The 16,988-nt window shown below is 34.1% G+C and overlaps 1 protein-coding gene across 1 annotated transcript; it reads left to right on the top strand.

Annotated features, from left to right (window-relative positions):
- Positions 1-7,344: 7,344 nt before the first annotated feature.
- Positions 7,345-10,535, top strand: LOC145011305 (auxin efflux carrier component 5-like). Its single transcript, XM_078970004.1, has 5 exons — positions 7,345-8,081; positions 8,333-8,418; positions 9,466-9,623; positions 10,038-10,114; positions 10,327-10,535. The coding sequence occupies exons 1-5, from the start codon at positions 7,420-7,422 to the stop codon at positions 10,400-10,402; spliced, it is 1,059 nt and encodes a 352-aa protein (XP_078826130.1). The 5' UTR covers positions 7,345-7,419; the 3' UTR covers positions 10,403-10,535.
- Positions 10,536-16,988: the final 6,453 nt, after the last annotated feature.

Here is a 16,988-nt window from a genome sequence, read left to right as displayed (position 1 = left end):
ATACCTTTGAAGCATGAGGTTTATTCGAACTACGGGTGATAAATTTAGGACAAGTGGTGGCATTATTAAAGTCATTGAGAATTTGATTATGTCTTTGTCGTTCCATGATTGAATCAAATGTTATCATAAACATGATAAGATAAGAACATGTTAGTGTGGTGGTTTGAAATGACCAGTTCTGACTTTCAGACAGTGATGTAGTTCGCATAAGACCAGACATTGGAATATGCTTGAAAAATGCAGGAATCCAAAATTTTCGCAAACCATACATGGTTTTCATGCAAATATTATCTGTAATTTTGAACTCCTCCAACATCATATGCAATACATTCTCGAAGTCATGTGGTTACAGCTTAGAATTCCAAATTATAGAGTGAAAATGCTTTTTAAATTTATGATTGGTGGCTGCATCTTCGATTGAAATCTGTATAAATTGAAATTTAATGAGGATGAGTAAATAATAAATTTAAAGCAATTGATGTTTGTTTCAATAAATGTTATGTACGAAGGAAAATAGGATGTTAGTTTTAATTTAATATTCTGTTAGAATACGATAAAATCATTCTAGAATCATGACAAAAATAAGGATAATAGTCTTTCTATGCATGCCTTATTTGGGGATTTCTTTGTTATATACCACATACATAACCTATGATGTGTCAATGGAAAAACGTTATTTATAGCTTTTTTCAAAGCTGGATATTGGTCAGATATAACCAATTTATGTTTTTTTTTCTAAAAGCTTTCAAGAAATCTCTAAGCAACCATTCATAAGAAACTCCATCTTCTTTACTTAAAAGTCCAGCACCAAATGTTACACATTTTTTATGGTTATCAATGCCAGTCAACGGAACAAAAACCATCTCGTACTTATTTTAAAAAGAAAATATTAGTTTACATAACTGAAAACAATGAAAAACTATTTGTAAAAGTATTAAATGTTAGAAATACTTATTCATACTGAATGTCGCATCGAGTGATACAACGTCTTCGAAAGAATTGTAGCTATACTTTGCTGTTTCATCAGCCCATAATAGAGCATTCAATGTATTGTTCAACAATTTATAGTCAAACATAAATGTTGGGAAAAGTTTCTTCCTATCATTCATCTTGTCAAAAAGGAATTTCACATCTCTCCTACGTATATAACAATTAAGATTTCTCCTAGCATTCTTGAAATTCGAAACCAATCCACCTCAAAACAAACGACCGCCCAGAAGAGCACTATATAGTCTATCTGCTTTTACAGGACCAATATTTTGTTTTGAAAAATTATGAATGGAAATTTCCTAGGAATAATCAAGTTTTCTATTTGTACAAGATAAGTACATATTGCCCTTGCTAAACAGCTCATGATTATGTTGCTCGACAAAATCACTCACGGCATATTTAAGAGTACCGGGAATTATATCTAAAACAACTTTCGCTTTACAATCCCTCCTAAATAAATCTTTCCTTCTTTGAGTCTTATTATGTTGATTGACCAGATTATCTACTTTACTAGTATTTGGATTACCTTCCCGATTGCATACGAGATGCTATATGTAATAATGTCGTATGTCGTTTTTTTACTCTTCCAAGCCTGACTTCAAAACTAGATTCTAATGCATAATTTCTATATATTGTTACTGCTTCACCATATGAATCAAATTTTGATGTAACTTTTGGTTTGATATCGTCTGAAGCAATCGGGTCCAATACAAGGTGCTACCAGGAGAAACATAATTAATGTGTAACATGTGGTTGTCCTGTTTAAACATAACAAATACATTATTAAAAAATTATGTAAGAAATAACCAAAAAAATGTTAAGGAATATAAAAAATGATAAAAATATTATTCTGTAAGAATTTTATAAATATTATTCTGAAAGAATTTTACTATTCTGTAAGAATTTCAATATCCTGAAATTGAATTTATCACCTTCACTGAAATCAATATTAACCTCTGTATCCTCATCAATGAACTGAATTTCGTCTTCTACATGTTTTGCGTCATCTGTATGTTCATCAATGAAAATATTAACATATAATATTAAACATGTTTGTTACAAGATAGAATGTGAAGACAATGACAATTTAAACAAAAAATTCAAGAACTCGCCTAAATTAGGATTACTGCCTTCTCCTATTTGAAATCCGCCATTATGTAGTCTATCATTATCAGGAAAATCCAAATCTTGAAGTTCATCTTCATCATCACTATTGAAATAATGTTCCTCGTAAATATGATAATTAACATCTGATACTTGATCGTCCATACCTCAGAAATTTCGATAGTGTTTCTATATGCTTTGGAAGTTGAAAAAAAATGTTATAAACTGACATAGAAAAGAAATAGGGATGAAAACAGATTGTATGAAACTTAAAAGGCATGATATTTAGGATCGATAAAAAAATTTATTTCTATTTGATTCTTTTCAAAAAATGCTAAAGATAAAAATATTCATATTCCAAATATAAAACATTTCAACATTACATTAAATTACTTAATTCACAATATTATTATGTAATTTAAAAAAAAAAAAAACTACACAATATTTTATTATCGAAATACTTATATCAGAATGATATATCAATATGGTTTCTAAAACTCTGCATAGTGTCTTATTCTCGAAATAATTCTATTAGAATGATATGTCAATATGACTTATAAAATGTATCAATATGGCTTATAAAACTCTGCATATTGTTTCATTTGTATATCATTCTATTAGAATAATATATCAATGTGACTTAAAAATGTTTACCGTGTGTTATCTCTAAATCATTACACTAGAATATTATAATAATATGGTTTACAAGACAATTAACTCTTAACCTGTTTAAGTATAAATCATTGTATTGCTCATTTTTTACACATTTTATTTTTAATATTATGTGTTTTCATCTTATGAAAACGTAAAATATTTTTTTATGAAATATAATAAACAATTTTTTATCATTCTGTTGAGATGATAACTGGATGATTCTATTAATATGAACTAACATTAACACTTTATTAGCTGTAAATATAAATATATAAGAAATACAAGTGGAATTCATCCAAACCATACTTTTATTATACTAAAATCAAACTTAATAATACCATATAGTTCGTCAAACAAGACTTTTATTTTACTAAAATCAAAGTTAATAATATCTAAAAACTGTCAAATTTGATGAATTTATTGTACTTCTATGTTTTCTTCAATCTAAAAGGACAGTTCCTGCTATCATGATCAAGTCCAAAGCATATTTTACATCTTTTTTTTTTCTTCAGAACTTCATTTACCAGATTCTTGGGATCATTGACATTACCCAGATCCTTCTCGGGATTCTGATCTTTCATTATCCTGCAAGATCAACAAATTGGATACATATGTATATGTAAAAACGGTAAAAACATATAAATATCAAAGAACAAAAATAAATGCCTGATTACGATTTCCAGTATGAACATCCATCGATCATGTAAAAAAAGTAATGAGCAGATAAATGAATCGATATTTCTGATCTATGTGTAGCGGACATTTCAATCGGAGATGTATAAATTTAAATTGATGATAAGTAAACTAGACATAAATCATTGCCTAATATAAAGGGATAACAATAAGAATAAATAAATTAAAAATAAGGATGATAATGAAAGATTACACAATTACCCTTACATATTTAATAAATTAATTAATAATTTGCTAAATTGTGATTGGTCCATCTATGCACACAATACTTATTGGAAACATTTGAATCTAACTCTCTCTCTCTCTCTCTCTCTATATATATATATATATATATATATATATATATATGTGTGTGTGTGTGTGTGTGTGTGTGTGTGTGTGTGTGTGTGTGTGTCTGTGTGTGTGTGTGTTTTAGCGAACTTATTTTTACGATTTACGGACGATTCAACTGAATTTTCGTATTTTATTATATTATAACAATCATGAAACACATTATATTCACATAATTCTTATTTATTACGTCAAATAGGTTACAATTGTTGACTCTAACTGTTACATCATCATAATATTGCTTAGTCAGAAACACAGGTATTATAGATTACGATAGTTAGTTGCCTGTTATGTGGAATGTTGCTATATATATAGTGTTATATATGTTGAGTTGAGGGCGGACCAACCTTGTGCTGAAGGCAAATAGACTCGGGTGAACTAGCATTTTGCTAAAGGCCAAAGGAAAGGGATCAACTACATACAGAAGGCTATATAGGGCGGACAAGCTATTTGTTGGAGGTAAAGACGCGGGCCAACTATAAGCTGAAGGCCAATATGTGTATGCATATTATATATGTTGTGCTATGTGATACCTAGAGGGAATTCATTAAGCCTCAACATACAATTGTTGAATAACTGATTTTCACGTTGTTCTTCAGATCAAAGACAATAAATAATATTTTTAGACTTCTGCTTGAACTCTATTTTCAACTAAATGTATGACAATGATTTTTGTAATCGGTTCTAAGACTTCTATTTTAATAAATAAAACAAAAAAAATTCCTTGAAATTTTGGACGTTACAAACAACCAACAACTTACTCCAATCCTCCCATTTTAAATACTTACAACCTCTTCCTCTATATCTAGTTCAATGAAAAGATGAAGAATTGACTTCCTCTATAAGAATAAGAATGCTTTTAGCCTTGCCTTTGAAACAAAGCCCATTTCTGTAAGACAAAAGACTCTAAAGGAAAGCCTGGATAACCACCTCAAATTTGCTAGCTTCAAAACTAGACAATCTATGCATGACTGAGCGTAGAATAAGATCTTCAATAGAGTTTATATTGTAAAAGTTTGGGAGATTTGACCACCATATTACTAGCTTTTAACAAACAAATGCTCCTCCATTTTCTCGGTGGTGTTGCACATCAAGCAACATAAATTTTGGATTGTCACACCTATTCTTGCAAGGTTCACCTTAGGATGCGGGCTACCTAATCTAATCCTCCAAATGAACATGTTAATTTCATTGAGGACAACCTTGCACTAAATCGTTGCTAAAGGGACAGAAGGTAAGAACATATCGTCAAAAACCTTTTGCAAGGAATTAACCTAGAAAACAACTTTGTTATCCAACTTCCATATCCATTTACCTTGGTTTTGATTCCCAAAGGCGTCGCCATATTGTAACATGGAGTTTAAGTCCATATCATGACTTAAAAGGTCAATATCAATATTACAAATCTCTCTCCCCCCCTCTCCTATAGTTGATTCACTCAGAGTAGGCCTAGGAACGCTGAGACCACCACTAGGACCATACAAGCAAGTCATAACTTCTGTTCAAAGACAGTTGTGGCTTGCTTTGTACCTCCACCACCATTTACAAAGCAAAGAGATATTGAAAGCCTTCAGGCTACCGATGTCCAGCCAGTCATTCCTTATAGCATTCAAGACTTCTTAAGAGACCTAAGTGATTTTCTTTCCGTCCTTACCTCCATCCCAGAAGTACTTGTTTTTAAAACTTTCTAGCTATGATAAAAACATGGATGTGACTTTAAAAAGAGAAAAAAGGTAGGAACCAAGAGTCCCAATGACCGATTTACTTAAGGTCAACCTGCTGCAATAGAAAAAGAACGAGCTTTCCACCCGCAACCGATATCCATAGGTATTTAAGGGGAAGAGACCCATCTTCGCAAACATCGCCGGGGCTATATTCTCTAACTTTTGAGAGTTGACCCCAACTCCATTTCAACAATCCTTATTAGGTTTATGTTGTACATAAGAATAAGAACGACTTAGTTACAACTTACGATTAATTACCAAAAATAGTTCTACGTTGTTTCTATGGTCTACCTTCAATATTGGTGCAACGAATACTGCGTTACACAAATTTAGACTTCCATTTTTCTATTTTATGGATCAAATGCATACACAAAATCAACATACACATACAAAAGAATAAGAATGCTACTATATGTACCCTCACTCATATAAATTGTCCCTCACTCATATAAATTGTCATGATGTACACACTCACCCACTAACACCAAGACATACTAGGCAATTAGAAGGATACATACAATATTAGCCAAGAATAAATGCATGCTGCCGGTGAAAATATACCTATCAATTGTCTTAGGAAACATTTAATGGTAGCCATCCAATTTTGACCATTTACTTGAGGTGTGTGGATATAAATCCACGCATAACTTTATGAATTTTGTTGTGCAGTACACTTGGGATAGAAAAACGGTGGATATAGATAGAGGCAGAGTTTGTTGAAACCCTACTTGGATAAAGTGAGGAGCATAAGATGCAATCGTGTGTCAATGAATATCTCTTTTTCTAATTGCTCCACGTTAAAAACGAAAAAGTATGAGGAACAGTACTTTTGTTGTTGTCTACATGGTTGTGAATAGACACGCATTCAACTTATGCGGACAGATGTAAAGGACTTGATCAGATAATGACCTAGGAAAGCAACATACTCCTTGGGAACACTTTATTAATTATTATTGATATTGATGCTATGACTATGAACTATTACCCTCGAGACGACAAGATCTGTACATGATGTAGGCGATGGTGTAGCGAGTTCCGGCCGTCTAATTAAGAATCTGGGAACAGTCAAGAAACAGAAATTGTATTACCATCCCCGGAGTTGTGGCGATTCCGATGGGAACCAGATTTTTATTTTCAGCAACAGAAAACACAAAGTAGTAAAGAAGGAATAATAAAGTAGAGAAGAGAATGGGAGGTATAAAGTGGGTAGGAGCCACAAAGTGTCACTATCTAACCCTTTGTCCTATATATATGAGGGTTATCCCATCAATTATGTATATTTAACATCATACAACGTGTACTTTTTTCATATAGCCCAACCTAATATTACACTTTTTAGCAGAGCCGTAAAATGGTGATAGTGACGTAGAAAATGCGCAAACATTAAACACGTGTCATTGTTATTATGGAAGGAGCTGTGGGCCAGGCTCACGACTATAGCCGGTGTAAACTGTAAAGCTCGGCATGATCCACTTTGTAATTTGATTTAGATTTTTGATTTTGAGTGACTCTGCTAAAAAAAACAACATCATTATGTATAAAAGTTTCCTTGTATCATTAAATTATGATTGCAAATGTTATATTCGATACCGAACATGAATAAATTATGATTGCAAAAAGCCATGATTTTGAGAAACCCTTTTTGAATTGAGTGTAATATTGAGTGTTCCCAATTACAAGTCTACCCATGCATTTTAGGTTGATATGCACTAATTTTAAGGTAAAAATCGTCACATCACTGTTCCCATTAACAAAGTACAGATTACGATATCCCAACTTGTGTTAACTAAAGTGGTCATATTGTAAACGAATAGCTCGAACACTCCATTTCGTATATAAATACTGAAATCATCTCATTGTTTACCTCCACAAAATAAACCATTAGTTTGTTTCTAATCAACAGAAAATCAAATATCAACCCACAATGATAGGGGGGGAAGACATTTATAATGTGCTAACTGCTATGCTTCCTCTCTATGCAGCTCTAACTTTAGGCTATGGTTCGGTGAAGTGGTGGAACATGTTCAACCCCAGCGATTGTGATACAATAAATCGGCTTAATTGCTACTTCATCATGCCACTCTTCACATTCGAGTTCACTACTCGCATCAATCCCTACCAATTCAATCATCTCTTCATAGCTGCTGATGTTATCTCCAAAGCCATCATCCTTGTAACAATATCATTATGGGCTAATTGTAGTAGTAAAGGCAGCTATCAATGGTCAGTGACAAGCTTCTGTTTATCTAGCTTGAATAATACTCTTGTTGTAGGGGTTCCACTTATGCGAGCAATGTATGGGAGCTTGGGAGAGAATATGGTCATCCAGTCTTCAATTTTCCAATCTATGATATGGAGTATGTTTCAGTTGTTCATGCTAGAGATCCAACGTGCGAAAAAACAGATGGATTTAGCAGTTGCAGTGGACGAATCAGCCATGGACCTTGAGAACGAAAGTGAAGGGGACAAAAGTAGAAGACCTAATTCTGTGTTGATTTTGATGAAGACTGTTGGGCTTAAGCTTTCTAAGAACCCTAACTCTTATGCTTGTATGCTGGGACTTTTTTGGGCACTCGTATCGTATAGGTATGCTATCACTGATTATCAACGTACAATTAAGTTTTATAAGCTGCGTGATTTATTTTAGGCATATAGACAAAAACTATTGTGTACCAATTAACCTACTATAAAAACATATGTTAGTAATATATGCACTACCATTATTTAGGTCCTCTCTCCTTCGGTTTACTCTAACGTTCGTTTATTTATTATAGTTTTGAGCAATTAAAAAACATATAGAACTCGTTCTTATCTTCTGTTTAAACATATCAATTCAGGTGGAACGTTCAAATGCCGAACATCTTAGAAGGATCGATACAGATTATGTCAAAAGCTGGTTCTGGAGTTGCCATGTTTTGCATGGGTGAGAATTTTTGTCCCTCATTTGTCGAAGTAAAAGATATATTCCAAGATACTTTTTGTTACTTTTGATGATGAACAAACACTAAAAGATAATAAATATAAAAATCACGTATTGCTCCAAGACAAGTAATTTCTTTTTCCAAAGCAATTTCGCCCACCCATTGTTTTAATGAATGTTGTGCTATGGGTTACCGGCGAATCACCTCTAAAGATTCATTGATAAAAAGTATCACTTATTGTGAAAATGGTGTTATATATAATACCAGTTAATTTATTGAGTTTTCATCTCTCTAATAAACTTTAATGCTAGTCAATTATGTTTTTGAATTTTTATTTTTTATTTTTTTTATTTTTATTTTTTTTATTATTATTATTAGTATTATTATTATTATTATTTTTTTGTTTCTATAGCAGATTAATGTTTAGCAATCTCGTACAAGAAAGTAAAAGGTTGGTTATGATGTGTAATTAAGAAGATAAAAGAAATCATAGAAATATCAACAAAAATGATAAATATATACATGGTTGTATAGTTTTTCTTTTTGGCTATTGAAAGGGTTTATTCCTGGCTCTTTAGAGTGGTAATCAAAGATACCCTTTAAAGTATTAGGTATGGATCACCTTATAACATCAAATTTGTCATCTCAACAATATGCTATAACCCCCTCTTAACAAGAGGGGGGTTGTTCATCTTGTTATGACTACATTATGAGGTGCCACATCAGCAATAATATAATTTCTCGTTGTCCATACCATATGCTCTTAGGATGCACCGTATGGGGCAAATGGTGGGGTCGGTACCCGCATTACCCCCATTCCGTGAAAGTGGGTGGCCGCATTCTCAACCCACTCCCGCTCCCATGCTCAATCTCTACTGTTTACCTTTTATGATTTTAAAGTTAGAAGAATATTCTTACTTCATAGATAGATTATAGTTCAAGTAGTAACTATACTTGTTGCACTTTTATAATAATCTGAATTCTTTTTCTTCCATCACGCTGAAACAAAATTAAAAGTGGTCCATGTGTACTAACTTCCAAGCATACAGGACTATTCATGGCATTGCAAGAGAAGGTGATTGATTGTGGTGTGAGGCTAACTGTGTTTGGGATGGTGATGAGGTTTGTGATTGCACCAGCAACATTTGCTGTTGGTTCTCTTGCTGTTGGTTTAAGAGGAGATGCACTTCATGTTGCAATCATTCAAGTAAGTATACCGGTTTGTCTTCATGTTACAAAATTGGTCATCTTAATCTTTCAAGAAATCCACAAAAGGCTTCCATCTAGACCTAATTTGAATCCAAAACTAAAATAAAAATTTACATAAAGGAAATGACAAATTTGCTAGGGTTAAAAGACATTATGAATTTAGGTTAATCGTGCTACTTTCGCAACTAAATGATATATAGAGGTTTTTATTAATTTCAAGATGCTATCCCTAGTAAGGTTTAGAAGTATAATCCGATCTAGAACACAATCACTCTCTATTAAAGCATGCACACTTCAAGTATTAAGACTATCAGATGAACAACCGCAAATATGTTTTGCAAGCATATGTTTTAATAACTTGTTAACTAGTTGCTCTAAACTAACATACATGTATGTATCTATCGGTTTATAGGCTGCTCTACCACAGTCAATTTCGTCTTTTGTATATGCAAAGGAATATGGACTCCATGCAAATGTGCTTAGTACCGCGTAAGTTTGTTTACTTCTAGCATTTCTACTATTCTTTTGCTATTTTATGCCAACTTGGTGTCATACTGTTTGTACTTTTAAAAATGTATTATGTTTTTAGAAAACGACTACAAGGTACAATAATTTCAAATGCAAATGGTTCCATGTCTTTCTTGGAGGATTATGCTTTTCTTTTCTTTTGAGTAAGGTTACTGATTGTTTTCATTTTCCAGGGTCATCTTTGGCACAATTATATCCATACCGGTTCTGGTTTCATATTATGCTGTTTTGGACCTCCTACATGGATGATTTTCAGTGTTCATATTTTCATGTGTATTCATGCACAATGTAACATATATATAGTTTTCGATCAATGATTATCAAGTTAACTAATACATGTATTTGAATGATATTATAAAACATCTCGATTCATTGTTATTAACCGTTAAGGTGCAAAATATCTTGATCACAACCAAATATTGCTATTGTTCGCTTTAATCCCACGGTTTTGGTCATGGGTAAAGAGGAATGTCTGTTTACCTTTTCCTTCTTTCTTTCTTTCTTTCTTTCTTCTTTTTATTTATTTATTTATTTATTGATTTATTTTATTTTTATTTATTTATTTATTTATTTTTATTTTTAATCTTACTAACTAAAAGTAGTTGTTAATAAACACGTGGTCATAGTCTTTGCTTAAGTTCTCTATCTGGATTTTTTTTTCTTTCATATACATACAGTACTTAGGTAAGCAATTAATGAATATTTTGAAGCATTAAAAAGAAAATAATATAGTGCCCACCGTAATTAAGCTGATTATTATTATTATCTAATATCATTGCTTGAATAGTATTGTACAAAACAATATAAATACACGATACCATGAGGTTGGCTTGCTACACCAGGCTATAAGCGTACAATACAAATGGGCTAAGTACAAACATACACTAACATCCCCCCACCCCTACCCCCTCAGTTTTATCGGGAGGTGTATGACAGATGTTCAACGTTCAAACTAGATTGAAAATTAGAGAATAAACATGTTGTGAGCCCTTTTGCAAAGATATCGGTGTTGAAAATCAAAAAATAAACTTGTTGGGAGCCCTTTTGTGAAGATATCGGTACACTTGTACTGAGCAAATGAAGGGACATGAAGATGAGAACACAAATATGTCCGAGAGTGGCTTTATCACGAAGAAAATGTATGTCAATTTCAATGAATTTCTTTCTATGATGCTGACTCGAATTGCATGATATAAAAACAACACTAACATTATCACGGTAAACGATGGTGGCTTCTAGAGTGGGACAACGTAACTCAAGTAACAAGTTGCAAACCATGATGTTTCCAAAATAGCATTGGCAGCACCCCGATATCATTACTAGACATGCATTGTGTGTCATAACGGGATATAGATGACATGCAAATTTGTGTCATTAAAGCCCCTACCATAAAAGAAGACGACACACATTTTGTGTGTCATAAGCTTACAACATGCATTTACGACACACACCATGTGTCATTAAAGCTCTGTTATAAAGGAAGACGAACCACATTTTTCGTGTCATAGTTTTAAGTGTTTTAAAAAATATATATTTTCAAAGGATTTACTAATTTTCAAATTAAATAACATTTTAAAGTTTCATAATACATAAAAAATACAATACACAAGAAAAATATTTCATTGCACAAAATATAATATGTTAAATACAAATGATTATTCCAATGCTAAATAAATATAAAAGATTTTTTTTTTTATCACATCATATCGATTCCCTTAACAAACTTGGAATGCCAATTTCCTAAGACTTCATTCCTTCCACAACTACTGGGTCGACATCACTTGTCAGCTACGCTGTATGCAAGCTCTTGGGACACATTGGCGAGATCAATTATATGTCATATCATTTATAATACAAATTTAATACACAAGCTAACATGAGCAAGCAAGGGGGAAGATAAACATCAAATCACTAAGATGAACAAAAAAAATAGCAATAGACTAGGACTATAACTGCAAACACCATTTGTCATGAATTCTAGTAGTAAGTGAGCCATAAAACAACAATGTAGCCCTAAGATAATCCAAACATAACACTATATAATAGGGAAGGGGGTAGAACTTCCACATGTTATGATCCCATGAAAAAACTGAACTTTTCAGTATTCATCACCGCAACTTCCAGCAACAATATAACATATCCAAATAACTCTATAAAAACATGAGACGTTTGGATATTAGAATAACCACCATCTTTATTTTTTGTCAAAACAATAAATTATATAGTTAAGGAAATATCAATGTACTTCAACTTCTTTGTTTGTTACAACAACCTAGTTTCATTACATCTAGTTTATGGAATTTAACTTGAATTTAAATGGAAGTACAATTCTTTTTAGGAAGTTTAATGCATAGAATAGTAATGTACTTCTACTTATTTGTTATATATAGCATCCAACTTTCGATACAACTTTTTTGGCATTTAATCCTAATTTAAATATAACATTGCTTTTTAGGCGATTTAATGCAAGAAAAAGCAACGTAAGATTAAGTAGTACAAGGGTGAACTAAATAATTACACAAAATGACACTTTCATATAAATGGTGTAACCTGCTTGACTGACAACAAGTAAAGTAATAAATGGTCTATGAAAATGGAAAGTAAGCAAGAAATGGAGATGAACCGGCTCCACTGTTGAACTGCTTTGGTATGTTGATTCATAAACCTAAATGCCAAACTTTTAAGTAACAATAATGTGTCTTTTGTCCACACCTTTGCACCTTCACACCAAACGCCATCAAACTGCAAAAAAATAATAACAATAATTAAATAATAAAAAAATAGTAATAATAATAATAATTGTATGTACAAAGTAAGTAATTTAATTCAAAAGGACACAATAAGTACATAAGAACAATATTTTATATTTTTTCAGTAATTCAAAATCGTTACTAAAATCATTTGTCACGTTCTAAAAATAAAACCTAAAAATTTCATTTTTAATTTAGTAAAACGATAATCCAAAAGATAGTCATACAACCAAAATAAACTGAAGTATGTCATTACATCACAAAATATCAGAGTAAATCACAAAATGTGGAATCGAGTGGTGTGTACTCTGGAATCATCCCGGGCTCTTCCTTTTAGAACCATAAGTCCTGAAACATAAACTAAAAATGTAACATCCTAACTCCCAGGTATAAATTTAAAGCTTATATATTCATATTTTGGACTTACTCAATGAGTTGGCTACCCCAACTAGTCGTGTAGAGATTGATTAGTCGGGGGTTTTAGAATCTACTCGACGAGTTGGAGGATCCCAACTCGACGAGTTGGAGGACCCCAACTCGACGAGTAGAGGTTGTGCATGGAAACCCTAATTTTTAGGGTTTGCACCCTATTTAAAGGATCTTAAGTCCTCACACCAGCCCCCTTACCTCATTTTCGTCCATAGAAAACCCTAGTTTAGCTTTACACCTTCTTGTGTGTGTGTGAGAGAACCTTGGAGTATGATTTGGTGTGTTTGTGAAGGAATTTAGAGCTTGAAGAAATTGTCGCAAAGGGAGAAGCAGTAGATCCGACATCTACTCTGTGTTAGCTGCCATTTGGAGGTAAAAAGTATTTACCATGGCTTTTCATTTCCTAGATCTCCCCTTATGCAAGTATATGGCCATTTTTGATACAAAATGGAGTCATTCTCGGGTTTGAGCTTGTCATAAGGATATGGTATCAGATCTGGACTCCTCTAGGCCCCATGAGCATAAAGTTGTCGACTTTATTTAACCTTGACCCTTCTCCATGCCCTAAACCTCTTTCTAAGCTTAGTTTTGGGTGTATTAGCCTCTTGAGGCCTTGCATGCACGTAAAGTTAGTAACTTTACGTGGTAACTACACCCCAGGAGGATAGATCTACAGTTTGGAGATTTGGTTTCACTTAAAAGAGTCTGAATGAGAAGAAGAATGAAGGAACTCGACAAGTTGAGTTGGGTTTTCCTGTTTCTGGATTCTGGGTGAACTCGGCAAGTTGGTGAGGTAACTTAACGAGTGGCTAGGGTTTTCCCCGATCTTATGGACACTATATGGACTCGACGAGTTGTTTGATAACTCGACGAGTTAACTCGAGTCTTCATGACTTTTCTGGGTTCTAAAAGGAACTCGACGAGTCGCTAGATGCACTTGTCGAGTTGGGTCAACATAGACTACTGACCTTGACTGTTAACCGTTGAATTTGACCAAGGGTTGACAAAGTTTGACTTTTGAGGGTATTTTGGTAATTTGGATCTTAATGGAATTGGTTCTATGGTGGTTATAGGTGTTTGATTTTGGACCAATATTTTGGGAGCGTGATCTTTTCTGTTCAGTTCAGCATTGTGAGGTGAGTTCTGCTCACTATATCAACAAGGTCTAAGGCACCAAGGCCGGCCCTTTTGTATTATATATTGGTTATAGGATGATGCTATGTTAGTGATATGTTAGATCAGTATCCTGGTATATAGGATGATGCTATGCTTAGTGATTTGTTAGATCGGTATCCTGATATATCGGATAATGCTATGATTAGTGATCTATTAGACCGTATGATTATCTGTACATGTTAGCTAGCGTATGATATTTATGTTTTGATTGTGTGATTGCGGGTAGGTTGAGGCGGTCCTAATGTGTGAAGAAGGCTAACATACCCAAGGCAGACTGGATAGACTGCAGACCCATCAGGGCGCAGTAGTCAGGCCGAAGGCCCGGGGAACGGTACAGACAGGCTGAAGGCCCGGGAGGGTAGACTAGACATGATGAAGGTTCTGAGAGTGGGTCAAATAGACTGAAGGCCCGATACAGGCGATCTAGTCATACTGCAGACTTTGAGAATGGGCCAGATAGACTGAAGGCTCGGTGAGGGCGGTCCAGTCATACTGCAGACTCTATATGAATGTTATTTGTTATGATATGGTTATGATTTGTATGGAGTTGGTATTTTGGGGGAAACTCACTAAGCCTTCCAGCTTACATTTATCGATTATTGTTTCCAGTACTTCTGGTAATCGCGGGAAGGCGAAGGCGTGACCGTAAACTTCCTCACATGTTATGATTTAATTTCCTGGGATACTCTGATGATATAAAACAATTTGGAAACCTTTTTTCAATAACTAATGGTTTTGAATGGTTGAAAAAGTTTTAAATTTTTGTGAATTTTTAAGGATGTCAGAGTAAACCATAAGCACAAAGCTTAATGAGCTCCCCAAAATACCCCATACCATACATAATAAACACATAATGGGCCCCCGCCCTTCATCGGGCCCCGCCCGATATTGAGTCCCACCCGGCCTCAGGCCCCGCTCGATTTACAGATCTATCAATCCCCAGGCTCCGCCTGACATCAGGCCCCTCCCAATTAACATATACGCGCATAAATATATAATCTTACTAACACATGCGATAATCACAAAATACCCCATACCATACATAATAAACACATACTGGGCCCCTGCCCTTCATTGGGCCCCACCCGGCATTAAGTCCCATCGGGCCTCGGGCCCCACTTGATTTACAGATCTGTTAATCCCCAGGCTTCGCCCGACATCAAGCCTCGCTCGGTATACATACCAATGCTTACACATGCAAGTGTCACGTAGACATCTAACATCCTAACGTAATAAACCATGGGTCAACATTGGTGCCTTCGATCCGCTAAAGACAGTGAGGAAACTCACCTCAGACTGCTGAATCTCATAGATAAATCTCTAGCTGCTGGCTCGCTAAAATCCTCGTGCTATCAACATAAAATAACATCCAATTAATAATTGGATCCCGACTCCCACTAAGAGTCTAAACTATGGTAAAATACCTTTTTACTCTTTACCTAACTTGGCCCAAGGCTAAGGCCCAAGCCAACTATCCAAAAGGCCAAAATTCCAAAATGAACACCTAAAGCCCAAATATGGCCCAAATCCCTTTGTGGGCCTTCAACCAAAAGAGACTAATAAAATAACATCAGTCCAAAAATAGAATTTTGTTGGCCCAATAAAGCCCTAGACTCCTAAGATCCAACATGGTTCCAATACCAAAAAACCCAAAATTTCGAATCCCACTGCTGAGTACAGGGGCGTACTTAGCTCGTATACCCAACATACGCCTCAGATGTCTACTTTCTTCATTAAGCTATTACTTGGTTAAGACTTTAACCCAAATCTCAGATCCGACTTCCTTAAGGTGACTTATCACGTAAAGCTGGCAACTTTACATGCATGTATGGCTTAATGGGGGATCTAGAGCTCAAAAGAGATTAACAAAGTGATGGGTTTTGAGCCTAACAAACAAATCCTATGTGTGCATGCAACCCTAATTTCTTGGATCTATGTTTTCTCTAATTGAACATACAGCTTTTGAACGTCAAACAAAAAAACCTAGAAGGTATATACTGTTTTCAAAATCCATAAAATAGGGTTAAGAAAACATACCTTGATTGTTATATAGCAATAACAATTGAAAGCCTAGTAATCTTGAATTTCGAGAGTAAGTGTCACAAGTGTCATGCCTCTAGTAGATCACACCCAAACTAAGCAAGAGGAGAGAGGAGGAAAAGTTCTTAAAAATTCGGTTATCCTTCTGGGATTCAGATCGTCGAAAATCTCAAGCCCTATAAGTTTATTTATAGTGCAGATAGGATACACTGGATAACCCTAATTTGAATAAAATATTATTAATTCAAATTTGTAATTATCCACCACTTTAATTATCCACACGGGATAATCTTGAAACCCTAATTATCCTTAGGAATTCTGTCCACCACCTTCCCTAGGAAGGTTCTGGGACCTCTTGCTCAACAATTAAACAATTATACTTTGAAACCCTAATTATCCTTAGGAATTTCGTCCACCACCTTCCCTAGGAAGGTTCTGGG

This window comes from Lactuca saligna, chromosome 8, assembly GCF_052625555.1.
Source record: "Lactuca saligna cultivar CGN05327 chromosome 8, ASM5262555v1, whole genome shotgun sequence".
In the NCBI taxonomy this organism is placed as follows: Eukaryota; Viridiplantae; Streptophyta; class Magnoliopsida; order Asterales; family Asteraceae; genus Lactuca; species Lactuca saligna.
This window is presented reverse-complemented; position numbering and strand designations above follow the sequence as displayed.

Bases quoted from the DNA above. Each gene is read 5' to 3' on its own strand.
- LOC145011305 (XM_078970004.1), top strand. From the start codon at position 7,420: ATGATAGGGGGGGAAGACATTTATAATGTGCTAACTGCTATGCTTCCT. The intron at 8,082-8,332 runs GTATGCTATCAC...ATATCAATTCAG, and splicing joins TGGGCACTCGTATCGTATAG to GTGGAACGTTCAAATGCCGA. The intron at 10,115-10,326 runs GTAAGTTTGTTT...TTCATTTTCCAG, and splicing joins GCAAATGTGCTTAGTACCGC to GGTCATCTTTGGCACAATTA.